The sequence below is a fragment of the Bombina bombina genome, chromosome 12, assembly GCF_027579735.1.
Source record: "Bombina bombina isolate aBomBom1 chromosome 12, aBomBom1.pri, whole genome shotgun sequence".
Classification (NCBI taxonomy): domain Eukaryota; kingdom Metazoa; phylum Chordata; class Amphibia; order Anura; family Bombinatoridae; genus Bombina; species Bombina bombina.
The window spans coordinates 147,929,198-147,956,659 of NC_069510.1; the positions used below are offsets into that span (position 1 = coordinate 147,929,198).

The window sequence follows — 27,462 nt, forward strand, 5'->3', positions numbered from 1 at the left end:
TTCTCTTGGTATTCTTTGTTAAAGAGTAAACCTAGGTGAGCTCAGGAGCGTTCATGTATTCCTAGCCATCTGGCCGCATTGTTTGCAACATTGTCTATAGCAATGTTATACATTGTTACAAATGCTGCTGCCATAGACTGCCACCGACACGTGCACGCTCCTGAGCTCCTATCAGCCTACCTAGCTGTACTCTTTACAAAGGATATCAAGAGAACAAAGTAAGTTTGATAATAGAAGTAGACTGCTCTTTCTGAATCCTGACTTTACTGTTACAGGCAGGAAGGGGGCTCTGCTCAGATGAGCTTACAATCTACTGTGCCCTTCCGTTTATGTAAACATAGTGCAAACATGCTCTGTAATATTAGCCCTACAGACCCTTCAAGTCTGTTTTTAAAGGGACAGTCTAGTCAGAATTACACTTTCATGATTCAGATAGAGCAGCAATTTTCTAATTTACTCCTCTTATCAGTTTGTCTACGCTCTCTTGGTATCTTTATTTGAAAAGGCAGGAACGTAAGCTTAGGAGCTGGCCCCTTTTTGGTTCAGCACCTGGGTAGCGCTTGTTAATTGGTGGCTAAATGTAGGGGAATTTGCACAACCTTTTGTATGGAGAGATCAGTAACCCCGCGCACTTGGTTATCAGCTCACCCAGGGGGCCATAAACTTCCCAGCCATTTGCTCTATGGCAATGAGCCTGTGCCCAAAGGGGGGAAAGGAAGGAAGGGGAGAGGTGGGGGTCATGTATGGCTCCCACCTCTGCAGGGAAGCTGATCTGACTCCCTACTAATGACCAAGGCCTGAAGTCTTCTGCTTAATGTGCTGTTTGTCAATTACACACAAAGTGTAGGTAGTGGGCGCCACCTTGTGGTTGTAGGAAGAGCTACACTCAGTGTTCTTTTTTACTAACCGCTTCTTGGTTTGGGTGAAGAAATAATCCTTTATCATTTGCAGAATAGGCAGAATATGGTGTCGGTGAACATAAAAACATTACAAATGGTATGGGCAGTGAATAGCTTTAGTATCCTGACCCCATACACATAAGACATATGCTCGTGCACATGCTACAATGATTATGTCATTATCTTTCAGCAATAAGAGAGGATGGGATGCCAGGAGGAAGGAACAAGAGCATCGGACCTGTACAGGTGAGACACTTATTGGGGCTGCTAATAACCCTTATGGCCATAGAGCGATGTAATAGCTTAGTGATAATCTCTCGGCTGTGTGCTTGCACCACCTAGTGGACAACTCGTATAATCACATCCTGCAGATAAACAGCGTATGGCAGAACATTTACATTAAAGGGACACTGAACCCAATTTGTTTCTTTCACGAATCAGATAGAGCAGCAATTTTAAGAAACTTTCTAATTTACTCCTATTATCGATTTTTCTTTGTTCTCTTGCTATCTTTATTTATAAAACAGGAATATAAAGCTTAGGAGCCGTCCCTTTTTAGGTTCAGCACCTTGCATAGCGTTTGCTTATTGGTGGCTACATTTAGCCACCAATAAGCAAGCACAACCCAAGTTCTGAATAAAAAATGGGCCGGGTCCTAAGCTTTACATTCCTGTTTTATAAATAAAGATAGCAAGAGAACGATTAGAAAGTTTCTTAAAATTGCGACTCTATCTGAATCATGAAAGAAACAAATTGGGTTTAGTGTCCCTTTAAACAATTATTTGCCTTTTATGTAAAGCTGCTTTTACCTCTATCCTGAGGAACTGACTTCTTTGACCCATTTTGAGTTCTGACAGTTTTCAGTTTACCCACATTACCATACAACATAAATAAATGCAGTGAAACTCTATCTAACCTATGATATCATCTGGTTCCCATTAGATGTGTTACAGTGTAGCCTATACCATGTTTATTCTTTATGTGACAGATGATTAAATGTTATTTAGCAACGAACAAAGCAGCCATTTATTATGTTGGTCTATGTTTCCTGTAGATCTCAGATGAGGAAATTGAAAGGATAATGTCTGGTCAGGAGTTTGAGGAAGAAGCCAACACATCCTGGAGTAATAACGGGGACAGTGACCACAGCTCACCTGGGAATGGTGTATCTGAAAGCAACCAGCCTTCCCCTGTGTCTACTCCATCCTCCAGGTAAGGACCAGACAGGTTATTAGTTCTGTGCTGAAGGAGTGAGCTATAGATATTTGTTCAGAACCTAAGGGGAGGTAACGGGCTCTGTACTGAGATAGTGTCTAATAGAGGATTGTGCAGAACCTCAGGGGAAGTAACAGGCTATGTACTGAGGGGGAGTGTCTAATAGAGTGTTGTTCAGAACCTCAGTGGAGGTAACGGGCTCTGTACTGAGGGAGTGTCTAATAGAGGGTTGTGCAGAACCTCAGGGGAAGTAATATGCTCTTTATTGAGGGGGAGTGTCTAATAGAGGGTTGTGCAGAACCTCAGGGGAAGTAATATGCTCTTTATTGAGGGGGAGTGTCTAAAAGAGGGTTGTGCAGAACCTCAGGGGAAGTAACAGGCTCTTTACTGAGGGGGACGTCTAATAGAGGTTTGTGCAGAACCTCAGGTGACGTAACAGGCTCTGTACTGAGGGGGAATGTCTAATAGAGGGTTGTGCAGAACCTCAGGGGAAGTAACAGGCTCTTTATTGAGATAGTGTCTAATAGAGGGTTGTGCAGAATCTCATGGGAAGTAACAGGCTATGTACTGAGGGGGAGTGTCTAATAGAGGGTTGTGCAGAACCTCAGGGGAAGTAACAGGCTCTTTATTGAGATAGTGTCTAATAGAGGGTTGTGCAGAACCTCAGGGGAAGTAACAGGGTCTGTACTGAGGGGGCGTGTCTAATAAAGGGTTGTTCAGAACCTCAGGGGAAGTAACAGGCTATGTACTGAGGGGGAGTGTCTAATAGAGGGTTGTGCAGAACCTCAGGGGAAGTAACAGGCTCTTTATTGAGATAGTGTCTAATAGAGGGTTGTGCAGAACCTCAGGGGAAGTAACAGGCTCTGTACTGAGGGGGCGTGTCTAATAGAGGGTTGTGCAAAACCTCAGGGGAAGTAACAGGCTCTGTACAGAGGGGAAGTGTCTAATAAAGGGTTGTGCAGAACCTCAGGGGAAGTAACATGCTCTTTATTGAGGTAGTGTCTAATAGAGGGTTGTGCAGAACCTCAGGGGAAGTAACAGGCTCTTTATTGAGGGAGTGTCTAATAGAGGGTTGTGCAGAACCTCATGGGAAGTAACAGGCTATGTACTGAGGGGGAGTGTCTAATAGAGGGTTGTGCAGAACCTCAGGGGAAGTAACTGTTGTATACTGAAGTAGTGTCTAATAGAGGGTTGTGCAGAACCTCAGGGGAAGTAACAGGCTCTGTATTGAGGGGGAGTGTCTAATAGAGGGTTGTGCAGAACCTCAGGGGAAGTAACAGGCTCTGTACTGAGGGAGTGTCTAATAGAGGGTTGTGCAGAACCTCAGGGGAAGTAACAGGCTCTGTACTGAGGGAGTGTCTAATAGAGGGTTGTACAGAACCTCAGGGGAAGTAACAGGCTCTGTACTGAGGGGGAGTGTCTAATAGAGGCTTGTGCAGAACTTTAGGGGAAGTAACATGCTCTATACTGAGGGGGAGTGTCTAATAGAGGGTTGTGCAGAACCTCAGGGGAAGTAACTGTTGTATACTGAAGTAGTGTCTAATAGAGGGTTGTGCAGAACCTCAGGGGAAGTAACAGGCTCTGTACTGAGGGGGAGTGTCTAATAGAGGGTTGTGCAGAACCTCAGGGGAAGTAACAGGCTCTGTACTGAGGGAGTGTCTTATAGAGGGTTGTGCAGAACCTCAGGGGAAGTAACATGCTCTTTATTGAGGGAGTGTCTAATAGAGGGTTGTGCAGAACCTCAGGGGAAGTAACAGGCTCTTTACTGAGGGGGAGTGTCTAATAGAGGGTTGTGAAGAACTTTAGGGGAAGTAACATGCTCTATACTGAGGGGGAGTGTCTAATAGAGGGTTGTGCAGAACTTTAGGGGAAGTAACAGGCTCTATACTGAGGGGGAGTGTCTAAAAGAGGGTTGTGAAGAACTTTAAGGGAAGTAACAGACTCTATACTGAGGTAGTGTCTAATAAAGGGTTGTACAGAACCTCAGGGGAAGTAACAGGCTCTGTACTGAGGGGGAGTGTCTAATAGAGAGTTGTGCAGAACCTCAGGGCAAGTAACATGCTCTATACTGAGGGGAGTGTCACAGGGTTGTGCTGAACCTCAGGGGAAGTAACTGCTGTATACTGAGGTAGTGTCTAATAGAGGGTTGTGCAGAACCTCAGGGGAAGTAACAGGCTCTTTATTGAAGACGTGTCTAATAGAGGGTTGTGCAGAACCTCTGGGAAGTAACAGGCTCTATACTGAGGGGGGATGTCTAATAGAGGGTTGCACAGAACCTTTGGGAAGTAACAGGCTCTGTACTGAGGGAGTGTCTAATAGAGGGTTGTGCAGAACCTCAGAGAAAGTAACAGGCTATGTACTGAGGGGGAGTGTCTAATAGAGGGTTGTACAGAACCTCAGGGGAAGTAACAGGCTATGTACTGAGGGGTAGTGTCTAATAGAGGGTTGTGCAGAACCTCAGAGGAAGTAGCAGGCTATGTACTGAGGGGGAGTGTCTAATAGAGGGTTGTACAGAACCTCAAGGGAAGTAACAGGCTCTGTACTGAGGTAGTGTCTAATAGAGGGTTGTGCAGAACCTCAGAGAAAGTAACAGGCTATGTACTGAGGGGGAGTGTCTAATAGAGGGTTGTACAGAACCTCAGGGGAAGTAACAGGCTATCTACTGAGGGGGAGTGTCTAATAGAGGGTTGTTCAGAACCTCAGAGGAAGTAGCAGGCTATGTACTGAGGGGGAGTGTCTAATAGAGGGTTGTACAGAACCTCAAGGGAAGTAACAGGCTCTGTACTGAGGGGGAGTGTCTAATAGAGGGTTGTGCAGAACCTCAGGGGAAGTAACAGGCTCTGTACTGAGGTAGTGTCTAATAGATGGTTGTGCAGAACCTCCGAGGAAGTAACAGGCTATGTACTGAGGGGGAGTGTCTAATAGAGGGTTGTACAGAACCTCAGGGGAAGTAACAGGCTCTGTACTGAGGGGAGTGTCTAATAGAGGGTTGTGCAGAACCTCAGATGAAGTAACAGGCTCTGTACTGAGGGGGAGTGTCTAATAGAGGGTTGTACAGAACCTCAAGGGAAGTAACAGGCTCTGTACTGAGGGGGAGTGTCTAATAGAGGGTTGTACAGAACCTCAGGGGAAGTAACAGGCTCTGTACTGAGGAGGAGTGTCTAATAGAGGGTTGTGCAGAACCTTAGGGGAGGTAACTAGCTCTGCACTGAGGGAGTTTCTTATAGAGGGTTGTGAAGAACCTCAGGGGAAATAACAGGCTCTGTACTGAGATAGTGTCTAATAGAGGGTTGTGCAGAACCTCAGGGGAGGTAACTAGCTCTGCACTGATTATGTGTTTGGTTATATATAGCAAGTGAATTGTTACCATGTTATTAAGCCTGATGAAACAGCTAGGTATTAGCTGAGAAACGCGCTGCTGTTTTTTTATTGTTATTAAAGTAAGCTTTGATCTTACCACTTGCTGCCAAACTTTTTTTCATCCATCCACAATTACGTTTAATGATTCACCAGACGCCTGGATCTCACTCACTTGATTTTATCCTACTGCTGTTGGAGTTTTGCGGGAGGCCAGTCTGTTGGGTGACTGTTTGATTCCAGCCTGTGACACTTGCACCAAGAGGGGTGCTCTTGCACATGTGAGTTAATTACTTTGTGCACCTTTGTTTACAACAGTATATACATACTAGGCCATGTGACAGTTCTGTCTTCTCTCAACTTTTATAGCTCTGCACTGAGGGAGTTTCTAATAGAGGGTTGTGCAGAACCTCAGGGGAAATAATGGGCTCTGTACTGAGGGGGAGTGTTTAATAGAGGGTTGTACAGAACCTCAGGGGAAGTAACAGGCTCTGTACTGAGAGAGTGTCTAATAAAGGGTTGTGCAGAACCTCAGGGGAGGTAACTAGCTCTGCACTGCAGGAGTTTCTAATAGAGGCTTGTACAGAACCTCAGGGGAAGTAACAGGCTCTATACTGAGAGGGAGTGTCTAATAGAGTGTTGTGCAGATTCTCAGGGGAAATAACGGGCTCTGTACTGAGGGAGAGTGTCTAATAGAGTGTTGTACAGAACCTCAGGGGAAGTAACATGCTCTTTATTGAGGTAGTGTCTAATAGAGGGTTGTGCAGAACCTCAGGGGAGGTAACTAGCTCTGCACTGGGGATTTCTAATAAAAGTTTGTACAGATCCTCAGGGGAAGAAACGGGCTCTATACTGAGGGGGGTTGTCTAATAGAGGGTTGTGCCTAACTTCAGGGTAAGTAACAGGCTCTTTACTGAGGGGGGTTGTCGAATAGAGGGTTGTGCAGAACCTCAGGGGAAGTAACTGGCTCTTTACTGAGGGAGTGTCTAATAGAGGATTGTGAAGAAACTTAAGGGAGGTAACTAGCTCTGCACTGAGAAAATGTATAATAGAAGGTTGTGCAGAACCTCTGTACTGAGGGTTTGTCTAATAGAGGGTTGTGCAGAACCTCAGGGGAGGTAATGGGCTCTGTACTGAGAGAGTGTCTAATAGAGGGTTGTGCAGAACCTCAGGGTAGGCAGCAAGGTCTGTACCGAGATATTGACTAATAGAAATGTGTGCAGAACCTCAGGGTTTCTTATATTCTCTGTACTGAAGAAGTATCTAATAGAGGGCTGTGCAGAACCTCAGGGCAAGTGTGGGCTCAGGTATAAAGTAAGTTACTAAAAGAAAAGCGCATGTAGAACCTCAGGGCCGGCAGCGGGGCCCGTACTGGGGGAGACTTATAGAGAGGTGTACAAAATCTCAGGTCAGGTAAGGGGTTCTTTACTAAGGAAATGAATCAGAGATAAATGTGGGCAGAATCTCAGGGGAGGTGATAGGCTCTGTACTGAGGGAGTGACGAATAGGGGGTTTGCAGAACCTCAGGGGAGGTGATAGGCTCGGTACTGAGGGAGTGACTAATAGAGGGGTGTGGGCAAAATCTCAGGGGAGGTAATTGGCTCTGTACTGAGGGAGTGACTAATAGAGGGGTGTGGGCAGAATCTCAGGGGAGGTAATTGGCTCTGTACTGAGGGAGTGACTAATATAGAGGTGTGGGCAGAATCTTATGGTAGGTGATGGGCTCTGTACTGAGGGAGTGACTAATAAAGAGGTGTGGGAGGAGTCTCAGTGGAGGTGATGTGCTCTGTATTGAGGGAATGACTGAGAGGTGTGGGCAGAATCTCAGGGGAGGTGATGTGCTCTGTACTGAAGGAGTGACTAATAGAGAGGTGTGGGCTGAACCGCAGGGGAGGTGATGGGCTCCGTACTGAGGGAGTGACTAATAGAGAGGTGTGGGCAGAACCGCAGGGGAGGTGATGGGCTCTGTACTGAGGGAGTGACTAATAGAGAGGTGTGGGCAGAACCGCAGGAGAGGTGATGGTCTCCATACTGAGGGAGTGACTAATAGAGAGGTATGGGCAGAATCTCAGGGGAGGTGATGGGCTCTGTACTGAGGGAGTGACTAATAGAGAGGTGTGGGCAGAATCTCAGGGGAGGTGATGGGCTCTGTACTGAGGGAGTGACTAATGGAGAGGTGTGAGCAGAATCTCAGTGGAGTTGATGGGCTCTGTAGTGAGGGAGTGACTAATAAAGAGGTGTGAGCAGAATCTCAAGGGAGTTGATGGGCTCTGTACTGAGGGAGTGACTAATAGAGAGGTGTGGGCAGAATCTCAATGGAGGTGATGGGCTCTGTAGTGAGGGAGTGACAAATAGAGAGGTGTGGGCAGAACCGTAGGGGAGGTGATGGGTTCCGTACTGAGGGAGTGACTAATAGAGAGGTGTGGGCAGAATCTCAGGGGAGGTGATCGGCTCCATACTGAGAGAGTGACTAATAGAGAGGTGTGAGCAGAATCTTAGGGGAGGTGATGGGCTCTGTAGTGAGGAAGTGACTAATAGATGTGGGCAGAACCTCAGAGGAGGTGATGGGCTCTGTACTGAGGGAGTGACTAATAGAGAGGTGTGGGTAGAACCTCTGGGGAGGTGATGGGCTCTGTACTGAGGGAGTGACTAATAGAGAGGTGTGGGCAGAACCTCTGGGGAGGTGATGGGCTCTGTACTGAGGGAGTGACTAATAGAGAGGTGTGGGCAGACCCTCAGGAAAGGTGATGGTCTCTGTACTGAGGGAGTGACTAATAGAGAGGTGTGGGCAGACCCTCAGGAAAGGTGATGGTCTCTGTACTGAGGGAGTGACTAATAGAGAGGTGTGGGCAGAACCTCAGAAGAGGTGATGGGCTCTGTACTGAGGGAATGACTGACTAATAGAGAGGTGTGGGCAGAACCTCAGGAAAGGTGATGGGCTCTCTACTGAGGGAATGACTAATAGAGAGGTGTGGGCAGAACCTCAGAAGAGGTGATGGTCTCTGTACTGAGGGAATGACTATTAGATGGTTTGCAGAACCTCAGGGTGGGGGTGAATGAAGTTATTGGTTTAGAGCCTTCATGTTTAGTCCTGGAGGACATTACATCTGCATGTCTGAGGGCTTCCTGAAATTTTCAGCGGGATACGCTCATATGCTGTGAGTGCCCTGTGCATCATCATTCAAATACCACACCTTCTAAGAGAGTCAGCAGTGACTTGTATGACACAAATTAAGTCTTCACTGATGCAATACACATTACTCTCTGAGCAGCATAGTGTTTGTATCCGTATCCTCTAGTCACATGTAGCATACGTGCGTATGCCAATGAAACAGTAATAACTTTTACTAGAAGCATTTTCTTCTTATGGAAATATACTGCAAAAATGTTTCAATTTAAAATTGATTTAAACCCATGTACATTTCAGTTTTGACCTTTATATCAATTTAAAGGTAAAGTCTTCCTAATAGTGATGGTGGAAACCAGACTTGGACTCCTTGCCCAATGTGTAGCCGTATCCCTCTAGGCACCTTACTGATGAGGCCCATAGAAGGCCGAAACAGTTGTCTTGGGTTGCCATATTCCTTGTCTATATTAGGATTGTCTGGTATTTTACAGCTGGACCATCCATTTTAGGTGGGATCAGACTGATATACTTCAGGAAAGCTCTCCTCTGGGAAAGGCTAAAAGAGGCTCCTCCCAGGTGGTGACCGACCACAGAACAAGCTGCTGATCCATTGTTTATTCCTGGCTGAGCGCTGCTCTTTCTTGTATATGTCCCTTTAAAGGGACAGTAAAGACCATGTAATACAAGGTATTTCTGTTGTAATAGAAACAAATTAACATCCCTTTTTACTGTAATTAGTTTTAACCAAACTCCAACCACCATTTGCCTTATTTAAAGGAGTCAGTCTGGGCTTTATTCTACAGATATCAGGTATGTGACATAAGTGCGCTACAAGATAATATGTCCTTGCTGCTGCGCAATCTATCCCTTCCCAAAAAAACGAGAAGCAGCGCAGACGCTACAATAAAATTCATCAGATCTATTTCCTGTTGCTATGCCAACATTATTTATTTATTAAAAACGTATAGTAAAATGTATTCGTATAAAAGACTTGTTCTTAAAGGGATGTCTCTCCCTTTATCTAACGTGGAAACTTGAGGTACCGTTCAGTGTTCAATGCTCTGCTCTTTGTATCAGTGATAATAAACCATCTATCTGTGGTTAATATTCCTTTGTACAATAATGATCCACAAAGTGGTTGATGAAATTATCCAAGCACTAAGTATTTGTATCCCTAAGTTAACTTTGTAACTTATCCGTTTAGCGCTGCTTGTTGTTATCCCAATGTTAACTAAGTAACTTGTCTAAGTAATGCAAGTTGGGTTCCTCCAAAACCTACTCACGGACATGAAATATTAGCGTGATCGGTTTTTGTGACTTCACCACGGACCTCAGCATCCTCCAATGGTTGATCACGCATCTGTTTGACGTCATTACTGGATATCAGCCGGTCTTGTACTTGAATTGCAGCTGTTTTGTGGATATTTTATACCAGTTTTATGCATAGAACCGTTCAATCCACTATCCGTATTCTTCAAGTAAAGATGTTCCTTTCACACCTATGTACCATATAGGTGATTTGTTGTCTATCTTTATTTGCAAACACCTCCCTCCACCCACGTATAGGCTCCACAGGGTGGGTGTAGGAGTTCTGGCGGAATTAATAACGTCCTGTCCACGCGTTTCGCCCTTTACTGATTTTTTTTTCCATACATCAATTAGTCCACAGATATCAAGGCTAGCCACGGTTATAAAGTGATTTTTTTTTTTTGCAGTTGATTAGGGACAGAAATGTGGCAGTGTTAGCCTTGACAAGTCAGCAGGTACATTTCAAGTTCTGAGAATTAGAAATTGCTCAATTTTTAGAGCTAAATTACATGAAAAGGGGACAAAATAAACAATGAACATATATTGCAAATGTGTTTCATTACACATAACTAAAGATGTTATATTTAAAGCTCAAGGTGTTTACTGTCCCTTTAAAGATGTATTTTGATGGTTTATTCAAAGAGAAAATGAACCTGAGAATAATATACAGATGAGTGTTTTTTTTAATTATATTAGTTGTTTATATATTGAAGAAATAAGTATCATAAACTACACTGGGTTAAGCCTGTGCTCCTTATCTAAATCTCCTGCTAAGGACAGTTAGCGACAGCTATAAATAAGGTACCAAATCTCAGAGGACTTAGTGTCTCTTTAACAAATTCTGGTTCCTAATTCTACATATAGCTTTATACAAACACCTTAAGCTCCTACAAGAAGTGCAGGCCAGTCCCCTTATATTCTGCTGGCTTCTAAATTTCAATTAATTGAAACGTCTGCATTTAAAATGATTCCAGGGTTTATAGTAGAAGTTTGTCTTTATTTATATTTCACATCAGACCTTTAATGCACAACTGTAAGTGTGTAGAGATCACTGACATCTCATATATAAAATCGCTGCAACTCCTGCCTTAGGTGGTAATTACACATGAACAGAGATCTAGATTTTGTATATAGGGTGCCGTGCATGTATAGGCTATGTGCAGTCTATAGGGGTAGACATATCTATCTGAGCTATTGGCACTATGTCATGCTGAGAGTGACATTGCTTTGTTGTACGTTAATCTGCCTGGCTGAGACTCATTGCTGTGGAGTGGTCTATTCTGCCAGTCTTTTGCTGACACTGCTGTGTTGTAGAGTAACCACACTAAATTCGCTATTCTTTTGGCTGGTTCTTTTTCTGGGTACAAAGCCTTTACCAATAGGGCCAAAATATATCTAGCAATGCACACCATCTTATCATATCAATGGCACACTCTATTTAATCACAATGGTGACAACATACCATGCACTGTGCAACATTTCAGGGCTATAAAGCACCAATTAATTGCATGATTTAAAGGGACAGTCTACAATGGTAAGTTTTATTTTAAAAGATAGATAATCCCTTTATTACCCATTCCCCAGTTTTGCATAATCAAAACAGTTATTATTATTATATGCTTTATTTATGAAGCGCCAACATATTCTGCAGCGCTGTCCATGGATACAATTCATTTAAATAAAACAATGATATAAAACTTGTAAGAGAAAGGACAAAATTTACAAACACATACAGGAGGGATTGAGGGCCCTATTCCCGTGGGAACTTACAATCTGGAAGGGTAGGAGGTTCAGAAACAGGAGGTGAGGACTGCAAGATTGAGAAAGATGTTAATGCAGAGTTAGATGAGGGAAATGTTAGGTAAGTGAAATATTATTGAGTTAGGTGGTAGGCTTCTCTGAACAGAAAAGTCTTCAGGGAACATTTAAAGGCAGAAAGATTAGGGCAAAGCCGGACAGCACGAGGGAGAGAGTTCCACAGGGTAGGTGCTGCACGAGGGAGAGTGTTCCAGAGGGTAGGTAATGCAGGAGGGAGAGTTCCAGAGGGTAGGTGCTGCATGAGGGAGAGAGTTCCAGAGGGTAGGTGCTGCACGAGGGAGAGTGTTCCAGAGGGTAGGTGATGCAGGAGGGAGAGAGTTCCAGAGGGTAGGTGCTGCACGAGGGAGAGTGTTCCAGAGGATAGGTGCTGCACGAGGGAGAGTGTTCCAGAGGGTAGGTGCTGCACGAGGGAGAGTGTTCCAGAGGGTAGGTGCTGCACGAGGGAGAGAGTTCCAGAGGGTAGGTGCTGCACGAGGTAGAGAGTTCCAGAGGGTAGGTGCTGCACGAGGTAGAGAGTTCCAGAGGGTAGGTGCTGCACGAGGGAGAGTGTTCCAGAGGGTAGGTGCTGCACGACGGAGAGTGTTCCACAGGGTAGGTGCTGCACGAGGGAGAGTGTTCCAGAGGGTAGGTGCTGCACGAGGGAGAGAGTTCCAGAGGGTAGGTGCTGCACGAGGGAGAGTGTTCCAGAGGGTAGGTGCTGCACGAGGGAGAGAGTTCCAGAGGGTAGGTGCTGCACGAGGTAGAGAGTTCCAGAGGGTAGGTGCTGCACGAGGTAGAGAGTTCCAGAGGGTAGGTGCTGCACGAGGGAGAGAGTTCCAGAGGGTAGGTGCTGCACGAGGGAGAGAGTTCCAGAGGGTAGGTGCTGCACGAGGGAGAGTGTTCCAGAGGGTAGGTGCTGCACGAGGGAGAGTGTTCCAGAGGGTAGGTGCTGCACGAGGGAGAGTGTTCCAGAGGGTAGGTGCTGCACGAGGGAGAGTGTTCCAGAGGGTAGGTGCTGCACGAGGGAGAGTGTTCCAGAGGGTAGGTGCTGCACGAGGGAGAGTGTTCCAGAGGTTATGTACTGCACAAGGGAGACTGTTCCAGAGGGTAGGTGCTGCACGAGGGAGAGAGTTCCAGAGGGTAGGTGCTGCACGAGGGAGAGTGTTCCAGAGGGTAGGTGCTTCACGAGGGAGAGAGTTCCAGAGGGTAGGTGCTGCACGAGGGAGAGTGTTCCAGAGGGTAGGTGCTGCACGAGGGAGAGTGTTCCAGAGGGTAGGTGATGCACGAGGGAGAGTGTTCCAGAGGGTAGGTGATGCAGGAGGGAGAGTGTTCCAGAGGGTAGGTGCTGCACGAGGGAGAGTGTTCCAGAGGGTAGGTGCTGCACGAGGGAGAGTGTTCCAGAGGGTAGGTGATGCACGAGGGAGAGTGTTCCAGAGGGTAGGTGATGCAGGAGGGAGAGTGTTCCAGAGGGTAGGTGCTGCACGAGGGAGAGTGTTCCAGAGGGTAGGTGCTGCACGAGGGAGAGTGTTCCAGAGGTTATGTACTGCACAAGGGAGACTGTTCCAGAGGGTAGGTGCTGCACGAGGGAGAGAGTTCCAGAGGGTAGGTGCTGCACGAGGGAGAGTGTTCCAGAGGGTAGGTGCTGCACGAGGGAGAGAGTTCCAGAGGGTAGGTGCTGCACGAGGGAGAGAGTTCCAGAGGGTAGGTGCTGCACGAGGGAGAGAGTTCCAGAGGGTAGGTGCTGCACGAGGGAGAGTGTTCCAGAGGGTAGGTGCTGCACGAGGGAGAGAGTTCCAGAGGGTAGGTGCTGCACGAGGGAGAGTGTTCCAGAGGGTAGGTGCTGCACGAGGGAGAGTGTTCCAGAGGGTAGGTGCTGCACGAGGGAGAGTGTTCCAGAGGGTAGGTGCTGCACGAGGGAGAGTGTTCCAGAGGGTAGGTGCTGCACGAGGGAGAGTGTTCCAGAGGGTAGGTGCTGCACGAGGGAGAGTGTTCCAGAGGGTAGGTGCTGCACGAGGGAGAGTGTTCCAGAGGGTAGGTGCTGCACGAGGAAGAGAGTTCCAGAGGGTAGGTGATGCACGAGGGAGAGAGTTCCAGAGGGTAGGTGATGCACGAGGGAGAGTGTTCCAGAGGGTAGGTGCTGCACGAGGGAGAGTGTTCCAGAGGGTAGGTGCTGCACGAGGGAGAGAGTTCCAGAGGGTAGGTGCTGCACGAGGGAGAGAGTTCGAGAGGGTAGGTGCTGCACGAGGGAGAGTGTTCCAGAGGGTAGGTGATGCAGGAGGGAGAGTGTTCCAGAGGATAGGTGCTGCACAAGGGAGAGAGTTCCAGAGGGTAGGTGCTGCACAAGGGAGAGAGTTCCAGAGGGTAGGTGCTGCACAAGGGAGAGAGTTCCAGAGGGTAGGTGCTGCACGAGGGAGAGTGTTCCAGAGGGTAGGTGATGCAGGAGGGAGAGTGTTCCAGAGGATAGGTGCTGCACAAGGGAGAGAGTTCCAGAGGGTAGGTGCTGCACGAGGGAGAGAGTTCCAGAGGGTAGGTGCTGCACGAGGGAGAGTGTTCCAGAGGGTAGGTGCTGCACGAGGGAGAGAGTTCCAGAGGGTAGGTGCTGCACGAGGGAGAGTGTTCCAGAGGGTAGGTGCTGCACGAGGGAGAGAGTTCCAGAGGGTAGGTGCTGCACAAGGGAGAGAGTTCCAGATGGTAGGTGCTGCACGAGGGAGAGTGTTCCAGAGGGTAGGTGCTTCACGAGGGAGAGAGTTCCAGAGGGTAGGTGCTGCACGAGGGAGAGTGTTCCAGAGGGTAGGTGCTGCACGAGGGAGAGTGTTCCAGAGGGTAGGTGATGCACGAGGGAGAGTGTTCCAGAGGGTAGGTGATGCAGGAGGGAGAGTGTTCCAGAGGGTAGGTGATGCACGAGGGAGAGTGTTCCAGAGGGTAGGTGATGCACGAGGGAGAGTGTTCCAGAGGGTAGGTGCTGCACGAGGGAGAGTGTTCCAGAGGGTAGGTGCTGCACGAGGGAGAGTGTTCCAGAGGTTATGTACTGCACAAGGGAGACTGTTCCAGAGGGTAGGTGCTGCACGAGGGAGAGAGTTCCAGAGGGTAGGTGATGCACGAGGGAGAGTGTTCCAGAGGGTAGGTGCTGCACGAGGGAGAGAGTTCCAGAGGGTAGGTGATGCACGAGGGAGAGAGTTCCAGAGGGTAGGTGCTGCACGAGGGAGAGTGTTCCAGAGGGTAGGTGATGCAGGAGGGAGAGTGTTCCAGAGGATAGGTGCTGCACAAGGGAGAGAGTTCCAGAGGGTAGGTGCTGCACGAGGGAGAGAGTTCCAGAGGGTAGGTGCTGCACGAGGGAGAGTGTTCCAGAGGGTAGGTGCTGCACGAGGGAGAGAGTTCCAGAGGGTAGGTGCTGCACGAGGGAGAGTGTTCCAGAGGGTAGGTGCTGCACGAGGGAGAGTGTTCCAGAGGGTAGGTGCTGCACGAGGGAGAGTGTTCCAGAGGGTAGGTGCTGCACGAGGGAGAGAGTTCCAGAGGGTAGGTGCTGCACAAGGGAGAGAGTTCCAGAGGGTAGGTACTGCACAAGGGAGAGTGTTCCAGAGGGTAGGTGCTGCACGAGGGAGAGTGTTCCAGAGGGTAGGTGCTGCACGAGGGAGAGTGTTCCAGAGGGTAGGTGCTGCACGAGGGAGAGTGTTCCAGAGGGTAGGTGCTGCACGAGGGAGAGTGTTCCAGAGGGTAGGTGCTGCACGAGGGAGAGTGTTCCAGAGGGTAGGTGCTGCACGAGGGAGAGAGTTCCAGAGGGTAGGTGCTACACGAGGGAGAGAGCTCCAGAGGGTAGGTGCTGCACGAAGGAGACAGTTCCAGAGGGTAGGTGCTGCACAAGGGAGAGTGTTCCAGAGGGTAGGTGCTGCACGAGGGAGAGTGTTCCAGAGGGTAGTTGCTGCACGAGGGAGAGTGTTCCAGAGGGTAGGTGCTGCAAGAGGGAGAGTGTTCCAGAGGGTAGGTGCTGCACGAGGGAGAGTGTTCCAGAGGGTAGGTGCTGCACGAGGGAGAGAGTTCCAGAGGGTAGGTGCTGCACGAGGGAGAGTGTTCCAGAGGGTAGGTGCTGCACGAGGGAGAGAGTTCCAGAGGGTAGGTGCTGCACGAGGGAGAGTGTTCCAGAGGGTAGGTGCGGCACGACAGAATGTCAAAAAAGTGTATGCATCACCTGTTGTATATGTATTATAGTACTCACATGGAGCTGTCCTTTTCCCTCACCCCTCTTACGGTTCCATATTTATCTCTCTCACCCCGCCTCCAAGAAGAGTAGTCACTTAGTCCTCCCGTTTAGAAATACAACCACACTCTGAGTAAGGGGTAAATCACACTTACTTTCTTCTCTGATATACGTGCCAATCCTGGGGAACCATTGGTCCAACATCAAACGCTCAATCCTTTACCTGCCGCCTCCTAGAAGTACTCCAAGCAGGGAATCCCTATAGCACGCCAGCGTGTGGCTTTCTTCACGTCCCTCCGGGGTTCCGGGTGAATCAGTGTGTGAGGTCAGTGAGGGGGTGGGTGAGCTGGGAGAAGCCGACCGCTTACAAACCCAAAGTAAAACTGTAGGCACCAACTTTGAATACATTTGCGATACTTTATTAGGCAATAAAAATAGTTACATGGATAAGCGGGTTAGCAGCTTATAAACCCTTCAGGGCAAACAAGTGGATGGTGGTACTTCACGTACCCTAACGCTGACACGTTTCAGCTGTTGTTACGATTACGGCAACAGCCGGAACGCGTCAGCATTAGGGTACGTGAAGTACCACCATCCACTTGTTTGCCCTGAAGGGTTTATAAGCTGCTAACCCGCTTATCCATGTAACCATTTTTATTGCCTAATAAAGGATTGCAAATTTATTCAAAGTTGGTGCCTACAGTTTTACTTTGTTTATGGAGCTGCACGACAGAAGTCCTGCAGTCTAGCATGGGAGGAGGTGATAGTCGCAGATGCAAGGAGTTATATTAATATACTTCTTACCTCTGTTATTATCTTGTATCTAAGCATCTTCTGACAGCCCCCTAATCACATGACTTTTTATTTATTTTCTATTTACTTTCATTTAGTACTGTGTTGTGCTAGATCCTAAATAACTCCTCGGGCGTGAGCACAATGTTATCTATATAGCCCACATGAACTAGCAGTCCCCTGTTGGGAAAAGCTAATACAAAAGCATGTGATAAGAGGCTGTCTGTAGTGACTTAGAATCAGGCAGAAATGTAGAGGTTTAGTTGTTATAAAATATATTACTATAACAATGCTGGTTGTGCACAGGTGGGGAATGGGTAGGCATTATCTATCTTTTTAAAGAATACGTTTTTTTTTTTGTAGACTGTCCCTTTAACGATAATGTGTGAAAACAAACATTGAAAAAATGTAATATTTGCTACTTAGCTGGGTGGTCCCTAAAATAAGCTGGGTGGTGTGTCCAATGAATAGGGAGAACACTTGAGATATATCTAGAATGTTTTCTACTTGGCTCCTATTGTGTATAATGATTGTCTGACTGTGCTTTTGCTTCACTATGGTTTATAACTGAGAAGATGCTTTTTTGCTGTAAGCTATACTGTTTATCTAATGGTGGCACTGCCCTGGTGTAATCTGCCTACCTCATTGTATACATTGATGGGCCCATTTGCGGTCTGGTTTAAATTAACCCATCCCTCTTCTTATTCCAGTCGGTCAGTAGAACTGAATGGATTCAGCTCACTGCGGGAACAGTTTTTGGGAGCACAAGGGGCCACACACTACCAATACCTACCTCACCTGTTCAGCTACTCAGCCCACTCTGCACTGATCCCATCCCAGACCCGAAGCCTGGACCCTCAATCCCACACCCTCATCAACCAGCTGTTGAATGCAGAAGACATGGATCCCCTAAGCACTCCTATGCTTATTGAAGATGGGTGAGTGTGTTTTATAAGGATGGGGACATCCCTATACTCCAAATCTTCTAGTCTATACCTTTACCCCCAATGTCAGACCTGTCTGTCCCCCATTATTTCAGATGCACCTTCACTACTGTCCATCTCATCTCTCAGATTAGACCCACATGGACTTCTCTCAAAACCTGTCTGGTGTTTCCAAGATCAACTCAAATTAGCACTGTTAAAATAAGACTCAGCTCAGTCTGTCCACTGACTAAACAAATGGGTTCAAGTTATATTCTTCTTTGTAGCAATGACGTTGGGCTATACATCTCTCTGTATTGTGCAGCTCTAAAATATAAGAGGGTGTATCATAGGGACCGGCTCTCAGAACAAAATGAACATAATCTGAAAATACATAGTGAATACCGTTGTACATTGGCAGATTTGTTTTTGAAGAATCTAAAAGCCAGACTTACAGATTTATTTATATTTTTGCATTTTTAATAGACAGAGTTTGTTACGATACATAGGAGAAAAAATCAGTTGATGCTCAGGGAAAAATCTGATAAAATGTTAGCGTGTACTTTGTTTCCTGCTGAAAATATATTCAATTTCCTTATGTGCTTGTTGTAATCATATCCGTTATCACAAAGAACAGATGAAATAACCGTAAGCTTCTGATTGTCGTGACATTATTTCATTATTCCAGTGTGCAATAGTTTTGGTCTTCTTGCAGGTATAAGGTGACACAGTCAGAGCTGTTTGCGCTGTTGTGCCGGTTAGCAGATGAACTGCTGTTCCGACAGATCACTTGGGTGAAAAAGCTGCCTTTCTTCTGCGAACTGTCTATCAAAGACTATACGTGCCTTCTCAGCACTACCTGGCAAGAACTGATCTTGCTGTCCTCGCTAACCACGTACAGTAAGCAGATCTTTGGGGACCTGGCTGATGTCACTTCGAAATACTCTCCATCTGAGGATGAGCTTCACAGGTCAGTGAGAGGGGGTTACATGCTGTAGGGTGGGAGGGCATTAATAAAGAGAGATGGGGTCATATCAAACCTTAGATCTATGTAATAGGTCTGCTAATACCCAACATTTATGTATTATTTGTCAAAAACACCTTTGTAAGCAGCTTGTGATAAAATAGTTGTGTCAAGTGAAATTTTACTCCCATGACAGCACATTACATTTTTCTGTTATGTTAACAGTTCCGCTTTGATGGGACTCAAAGGTAAAAAGTGTCAGATGACCTCTCCTAACCCACTGCAATCCTTCTCCAACCACTGGTTCAAGCAGTTGCCTGCTGGGAAACTTGTTGCAATTTCTAATGCTCATATAACTTTTCTTCTGGGGAGACATTGAGAACAGAGACCCTCTTGTGACCTCATATGGTTCCCAAAAGGGTTCAGACCACCTGTCCTATTACTAGGAGGCTGTTAAATAGCCCCTAACATAGTAGAGTCCTTTATTGATTCTTGGTCTGGCTGTCTATGTGACTGCCTTATACAGAATTACCTCCTACAGAAAAGTGGTCTGTGTAAGTGGCACTTCCTGTATTCTTGCCACATAATTGTAACTCAGAATGATGAGTCCTTTTACTTATCTGAAGAAGGTAGTGTAAAGATGTGGATCATACACTAATGCGAATGCACAGCCAGAAGAGTGGTGTCATCAGGAATGACATAAAACTAATCACATCTTGAAAGTCTGGCAGTGCCACAGCTGCCTATTTACATGGACTAGCGAGCTTTCCCATCTTCACCCCATACGTAAAACCTACCACTAGGCCTAGACTGACCAGCACACGGGTGAAACCGTTTTACTCCCTTCTGGTATTATGGATCACTCCTGGGCTCATTTCTATAAAGGCAAAGTTGATACATTTTATTAGTTCACGTTTTACAGGCAGCTTTTTAAAGAAAAGTGTCTCCCCGTGCTCTTTAAAGGGACGTAGATTATTCTTTGCATAAATGTTTGTAGATGACCCATTTATATTGCCCATCTGGGTGTGTTTTTGTAACAATGTATAGTTTAGTTTAGTTTATTAATATTGTGCTGATTTTCTGACTCCTAACCCAGCCCCACATTATCAGATGTACACGTGTGTTTATATAAACAGGAGCAAGCAGGGGTCTTTTCATATGCAGGGAAGGGGGGAGGGTGTGTGTCTACTCTTACTGCTTTACCAGCCCATTTCACTAGGTGTCCCAGCCTAACCTCATCAACAGTGCTAAAGTGGGAGCTTTTACGTTTTAAAAAAGGTTTTATACTGGATTTTTACACCACTATGTGTGCATATTCTTCTATATAGTAGTGTCTTTTACATGCAGTTGTATGAAAATTGGTGCACACGGTCCCTTTAAGATGTGTTATTCTGCCCCGTGTGGACATAAGCGGTATGACACCACAAAAGTTTTAGAGAAAACCCGATGTGTACTTACTGATCACATTCTCGTTACATTCTGTGCTGACGTATAAATGCCCAATCGGACACTTACTCTTTGTGTCTCTTGGGTCTTATTTCACCTGCTAGAGGTACATCTGGGGGTTCTTCCCCAACCACAACAGGTCCTCTTGTTTAAGGGATCTGAAGTATACAGAAATAACCGATGTATATGTAACAGGGGCCTGAGGTTTTCATCCTACTCACAAAATACACAAGGCTGTAAACCCAGCTACCTAAATATTACGTCACCACTTTCATTATGAATTAGTAAATTGAAACCTTGTTTTATTCTCTTTAAACGTTGTATTATCTGTTATGAAAGTGCGTTAAGGAATAGTCCATTTAGAAATACAATGTCTAATAGAAAACGTTGTTGCAGGATAAGGGTTTGCGAAAATTGTTCAATAATCTGTCGTCAGATTCACTCTGCAAAGCTCCCGCGCCCATTGTACAGTTGCTGGCCTTGTGGCGTTGTCTCTAACAACAATGCATTTGTTATGTATTTGTTTTCAGGGATTTTAACAGTACCTGGAACAGATGCTGCTTTTTGTTGAACTCCGTTACTTTTTTTTAGTTGAAGCCGGTCGTGCAATGTCTTGTTCCTCTAGGTTATATGAAAGCTAGGGCCAGCCGATAAGGTAAACACTGCTGAGGAGCCGGGGAGAATATTTATATCTAGATATTTATGGGGTAAAACAAAACTTTGGGAACCAGAAGTAAAACGTTCGACTCTTTCGCTACTGGTTCTAACCTATATCAATTCAAGGACCAGTAAATACAGCAGCATTTCATAATCCGGAAACGCAATAATACTTATTTTTAATTTCAGATTAGCAGTAGATTTTTTTTCTGACAGATTTCAAAGTTTCTTTTCATTTCACTGTGCCTTGTATCACATGACAGCCTTCAGCCAATCACAAATTCTTATATGTATATCCATTGAACTTTTGCACATGCTCACTCGGAGCCGGTGCCTCAGAAACGGTGTATATAAAAAGGCTGTGCACAATTTGTTTACAGAAGAAAATTGGAACATGTATTTTTAAATTGCATGCTATTATGGAAGATTATTTTTTATTTCTATGTCCCTTTTAAGCTATAGTGAATTACCGTCTGTAGTTGCCATATATCTAGAGGCATATACAGCTTTTGTGCTGCCCTAGGGCCAGGCATAGGGAAATATACTACCACCTGTTCCCCACACCTCAACAATTTTAGCTCATATTTGCCGTTATGTATTTCTCACAGCTGGGGGCTAAAATACACCTGTACTAGAATCACTACATTACTGTCAACACCAGAATGTTTGTTGTTTTAAAAGATAGTTAATCCCTTAATTACCCATTCCCCATTTTTGCATAACCAACACACTTATAATAATACACGTTTTACCTCTGTGATTACCTTGTATCTAAGCCTCTGCAGACTGCCCCTTATCTCAGTTATATTAATATACTTTTTACCTCTGTGATTACCTTCTATCTAAGCCTCTGCAGACTGCTCCTTATCTCAGTTATGTTAATACGTTTTACCTCTGTGATTACCTTGTATCTAAGCCTCTCCAGACTGCCCCTTATCTCAGTTATATTAATATACTTTTTACCTCTGTGATTACCTTCTATCTAAGCCTCTCCAGACTGCTCCTTATCTCAGTTATATTAATATACTTTTTACCTCTGTGATTACCTTCTATCAAAGCCTCTGCAGACTGCTCCTTATCTCAGTTATATTAATACATGTTTTACCTCTGTAATTACCTTGTATCTAAGCCTCTCCAGACTGCCTCCTTATTTAGGTTCTTTTGACAGACTTACATTTTAGCCAATCAGTGCTCACTCCTCAGTAAATTCATGTGCATGAGCTTAATGTTATCTATATGAAAAACATGAACTAACGCCCTCTAGTGGTGAAAAACTCAAATGCAGAGGCGGCCTTCAAGGTCTAAGAAATTAGCATATGAACCTCCTAGGTTTAGCTTTCAACTAAAAGTACCAAGAGAAAAAAAGCAAAATTGGTGATAAAAGTAAATTGGAAAGTTGTTTAAAATTGCATGCCCTATTTGAATCATGAAAGTTTTGTTTGGACTTGACATTCCCTTTAATTCTCATTACCCTTGTATTTTGTGCGGTTGTCCTGTATTATTGGTCTGGGGTCACATGACCCTAGTCTCACCTTTTTGTGCCTGTATATAACTTATTTAACCCTTCATTACCAGGAATGGGCATTCAGCAGATTCCTTAAAAATATCACCAACATTAGTTCATTGTAAACAAACGCCAATTGGTTTTTAAAGATTTTTTTTTTTAGCTTATAAAATTAAGTAAGGTCTGAAAATTCATGTAAATGTGATATTAACATTAGAATATCAGATGTGACATTTCAATACTCAAATATTTCCATTCATATGTTCATTTTTAAAAACTTCAGTGTTAGTCTAGAAGTATCAGTCTTCAGACATATATGGTTTGAAGGTTAACATTTTTTCCTGTGTAAATGACGGATTTAAAGCGACATTAAACACATAGATAGTACTATGGAATGTTTAATTAAATGTAGCAAAACATATTATATTTGCCCCCCTTTCCTGTAGAAAAAAAAGGGTTCCCAATTCCCTCGCTATAAAGTACTCGGCACCATCAAACTGAAATCTAGGTTTCCCTTTTCTGAGGATAATTAGGGATAAATATGAAATGTGCAAACAATAGCTGTGGGAAATATAGCAATGCCAAAAGGTATTCTAAGCGTGTTAAATAGATACTGTAACACTGCTATTTTCTAGACACACCCTGTTTGCACAGTTTATATATCCCTTCCTCAGAAGAATAGATAGGTAAAGGAAATCTAGTTTACAACATGTCAGCTCCCATAACTTTATAGAATCTAAAACTTCACGCTATTCTTCAATATTTCAACAGCTAATATAATTGTAAAAATACATGTAATTCGGGGAAGTGTCCTAACAGCGGCTCTTAGCAGGCGCACCTTTCCAGAGCTCCGGGTGAAAATATCATAATCCCCCGAGCATCTACTAACAATACTATCTGTATTGTGTACCTTCACATCACTTACTACAGGTCTTATAAAAGCTACTGTTTTAATGAGCCCTGAGACGGAACTGGACAGTTGAGTCCTGTGGCGGCTGCAATTTCACAGTTAGAGTTTCACTCCCCCCCCCCCCCCAGATCCCCGGGGACACTTTTATTACCTTAAAAAACGAAAGCCTTTAATCAGCACCTTCGAACAGTGAGAGACGTTGTTGAACTTACAAACAGCCATTTGGATTGATAATGAACCGCCGGACATTATGGACCTTAGGTTCGCAAGAATAGAAGCTATGCTGCAAACCATACTTGACAGGATGCCCTCAGAGCAGGATATACAGATTTTAATAAAAAGAATATCACCCGCAAAAAACAAGGATGTAATTCCGCAGCGTAACACCACTTTTGGCCCTACCAAGCCGATATGCAGACACCACTTTCATAACACCACTTTCAAGCCGATACGCAAACAGACAGAAAAGATATACCGCAAGGTAACAGACCTGTCATACCACCACCGACAACAATAACAAATAAAAACCACATAACGAGGTATAACCTTTATAAATATAACTCCCAAGCACCTAATCTCTACTTGAAATCGGACTTTCTGGAATGGAGACATTTTAACATCCACCCCAAGATGGCGTCTTCGACAGCACAAAGAAAACCACCAGGGAAAAATCTGCACGCCACTACAGAGGACCTCACTGTTTGTGAACGGGAAGCGTCTCATATCACCCTATCGAGTCTGGACTTTACAAGAACAAGCCCAAGCAACACAGGCTTGCCAAATCAAGAAACCACCGGAGCCTCATATAAACCTCCGCTAATGGAGGGGGTCCTGCAGTTGCCTGCGCACCTCGCGGGAGCTTGGGGTGGTTCCCTGAGCATCGTGGGCGATGGATAGACTCGCCTTTCATCAACTTTCATGTCCCCAGGAGGCGAAAAAAATGCTAACTCTAGGCAAGTTGCAGATCCAAATGACAGGCCTTACGGCAGCTCACAACCCTCATGGAGATCCACTGGAGGTATTCAATATGAGATTTTCTCCTCTCATTATTACTCAACCCCGGCAGGGTATCTTCAAAGGAACATTTAAATCAATACCTCACCAGCAAATAAAACCCTGGGGCTGAATAAATATGTACTCTAAACTTACTACAAAGCTACCGGTAAACTGTTAAAGGCACTGTTTTAATGTTATATTGTTCTGCTTTACACTCTATTTTGTCTTCTAATAACAAATCGCCAAGACAGCATACGATTTTTTTTTTCTTTACCTTTTTTTTTTCTTTTCTTTTTTTGTTTAGGTTATTTTCAAATATTTCAGCAAGTTGTAGTTTAATAGAAACCCACTAGATCACTTATCACTAATATGCTTATACCCTCATACCTAGTTAGGTCCACTAGAAATCTTACTTAAACATGGGGAAAGTTGTTTGATGATAAAGCTAACTAACCGAGATCCTTTGCTACCTGGTCTGGTGATATCAGTGTTTCATCTGTATTTCTATATTATTATGCACTTTTTGGTAGGAGGTTGAAACATCAGTTCCCATACGCTCTAATCACAATAAAGTAGGTGCGGAATTCTTACTGTAGACTCAACGCTCACTATGATGTTTGTAGGGCTGCAACAAACGATTATTTTCATAATCGATGAATCAGCTGATTATTTTTTTTATTAATCGACTAATCGGATAAAAATAAAAAATATTTTTTACCCCTGTATTTAAAATAAAATCTAAGCTATTTTGTCTGCAGCATAGAAGAGACGCTTAGTTGGTGTTGAGGTGCTTGAGATGCATAAGTAGGGTTTTGCCAATTTTACCAAGGTGGGATTATTTATCTTTGTTAGCTACACAAATGCAAGTGACCTTTTAACAAAGTAAGCCTGGACTTCATTCTAACATAAAAATATCTTGAATATCTATATGCAATGGTAAACAATCAGTTACAAGGTTAGGGAAAAAATATCTAGTCCGCTCTTAAAATAACAGATATATAATTAGAGGTTGAATTTTGTACATTAATTAAAAATATTAAAAAAAAGTGAAAAGCGCTAAGGATTATATATATTTATAACTGGACAAAGCTTTACATATTTATCAATACAGTACATATAATCAGCAATAGCAAGCGACCCACTAATAATTGTACAAACAGATAATACTGCACATCAATTCAAATAACAGTTCCCATCATTCTAGGGCTAGGTGTAAATAATAAGCTCAGCACTATATCATGCAAAGCGTAGTTGCAAATCACCTGATTTTAATATAAAGAATCCAAATGATGACTCCTATTATTTCTGGGTTGCACATAAGACAGGAATAGTTGTAAACTTAAAAATAAACTTATACTGTCCATAAAAGGTGAAAAGTAAACATCTGTAGACGTCCTTTAGGCTAAGGGCATAACCATAACACACTGTAACATGTGCAGGAGCTCTGAAGTGAAGCAACTGGTGTTGTGCACACACCAACTAATCGATTATGAGATTCGTTGACAACTATTTTCATAATCGATTATATTGATTAGTTGTTGCAGCTCTAGATGTTTGTATGTATTTTTATGTTTTCTCTTTCTGGGGGTTTCGTGAGGGACCCCCAGTGTGACATTCTATATATGGAATGTAAAACGGATATCGCTACTTTTATTACGGTGTCACTATGGTATGCAATATTAAATCAACATAGGCCTCTCCTCTGGGGCTAGCGGCCGAAGCCATAGAGGAGGCAAAGGTCAGTAATGCATTATGTAACACTTAATAACTTATACTTGATAGAGATTCCATACTTAATATAGTGATACCATTCACAGCATATTAGAAGGGACTTGTGTACACCTACTCTGTATATAATCTGAAGATATACTCTTTTTGACTTAGCACTACTGTTAATGATCATGACCCAGCACATATATACACGGGTAGTATAATAATAAACTTGCTTCAAAAGGTATTACAACCTGCTGGAAAATCTCTACTTCCCCTTAGTTTATCTTGATTTGGATAGATAACCCCACATTTCAAATTGAAATATCACTGTAATATGGATTTCACACAATACCAGTTCTGGTTAATATATCCTCCAATACAATGATCAACCTAGCACAATTTTGTTTTAGGATGCATTTGTTTGTCTTTGTGTATTGATATTATGTTATCCCTTAAACATTGTAAACCTACAATACTAAGGTCCGAGGGTGACCTATATAAAAGACAAGGGTAGAAAATAATGAGGAAAGACCTTTTTTTGTTATTTAGGTACAATCCAATATGTCAAATATGATGTTAATATTTGAAGTAGAGCTGCAACAACTAATCGATATAATGGATAATAATCGATAATGAAAATAGTCGTCAACGAATCTCATAATCGATTAGTTGGTTTGCAGTTAGTTGGTCTGTGCACAACACCAGCTGCTTAACTCCAATGAGCTCCTGCACATGGTATTGTGTTTTATGGTTATGCCCTTAGCCTAAAGGACGTCTACAGATGTTTACTTTTCACTTTTTATGGACACTATAAGTTTATTTTTAAGTTTACAACTACTCCTGTGCAACCCAGAAATAATAGGAGTCAGCATTTGGATTCTTTATATTAAAATCAGGTGATTTGCAACTACGCTTTGCATGATATAGTGCTGAGCTTATTATTTACACCTAGCCCTAGATTGATGGGAACTGTTATTTGAATTGATGTGCAGTATTATCTGTTTGTACAATTATTAGTGGGTCGCTTGCTATTGCTGATTGTATGTACAGTATAGATAAATATGTAAAGCTTTGTCCTGTTATAAATATATATAATTCTTAGCGCTTTTCACTTTTTTGTTTTATATATTTTTAATTAATTAAAGGGACATGAAACCCACATTTTTTGTTTCATGATTTAGAAAGAGAATGCAATTTTAAACATCTTTCTAATTTACTTATATTATCTAATTTGTTTTATTCTCTTGATAGTCTTTGCTGAAAAGCATATCTAGATATGCTCAGTAGCTGCTGATTGGTTGCTGCACATAGAAGCCTTGTGTGATTGGCTCACCATGTGCATTGCTTTTTCTTCAACTAAGGCTATCTAAAAAATGAAGCAAAATAAATAATAAAAGTACATTGTAATGTTTAAATTTCTATTCTCTATCTGAATCATAAAAGAAAGATTTTGGGTTTAGTGGCCCTTTAATGTACAAAATTCAACCTCTAATTATATATCTGTTATTTTAAGAGCGGACTAGATATTTTTTCCCTAACCTTGTAACTGATTGTTTACCATTGCATATAGATATTCAAGATAGTTTTATGTTAGAATGAAGTCCAGGCTTACTTTGTTAAGAAGTCACTTGCATTTGTGGAGCTAACAAAGATAAATAA

General features: G+C 43.8%; 1 protein-coding gene across 1 annotated transcript in view; it reads left to right on the forward strand.

The window, feature by feature from the left end:
- NR6A1 (nuclear receptor subfamily 6 group A member 1) overlaps window positions 1–27,462 on the forward strand; it is a 611,578-nt gene that overhangs the window by 564,999 nt on the left and 19,117 nt on the right. The window contains exons 5-8 of the mRNA XM_053695705.1: window positions 1,090–1,145; window positions 1,954–2,111; window positions 17,401–17,628; window positions 18,329–18,583. Coding sequence (XP_053551680.1) covers window positions 1,090–1,145; window positions 1,954–2,111; window positions 17,401–17,628; window positions 18,329–18,583 — 697 coding nt within the window. The remainder of the gene's footprint in view (window positions 1–1,089; window positions 1,146–1,953; window positions 2,112–17,400; window positions 17,629–18,328; window positions 18,584–27,462) is intronic.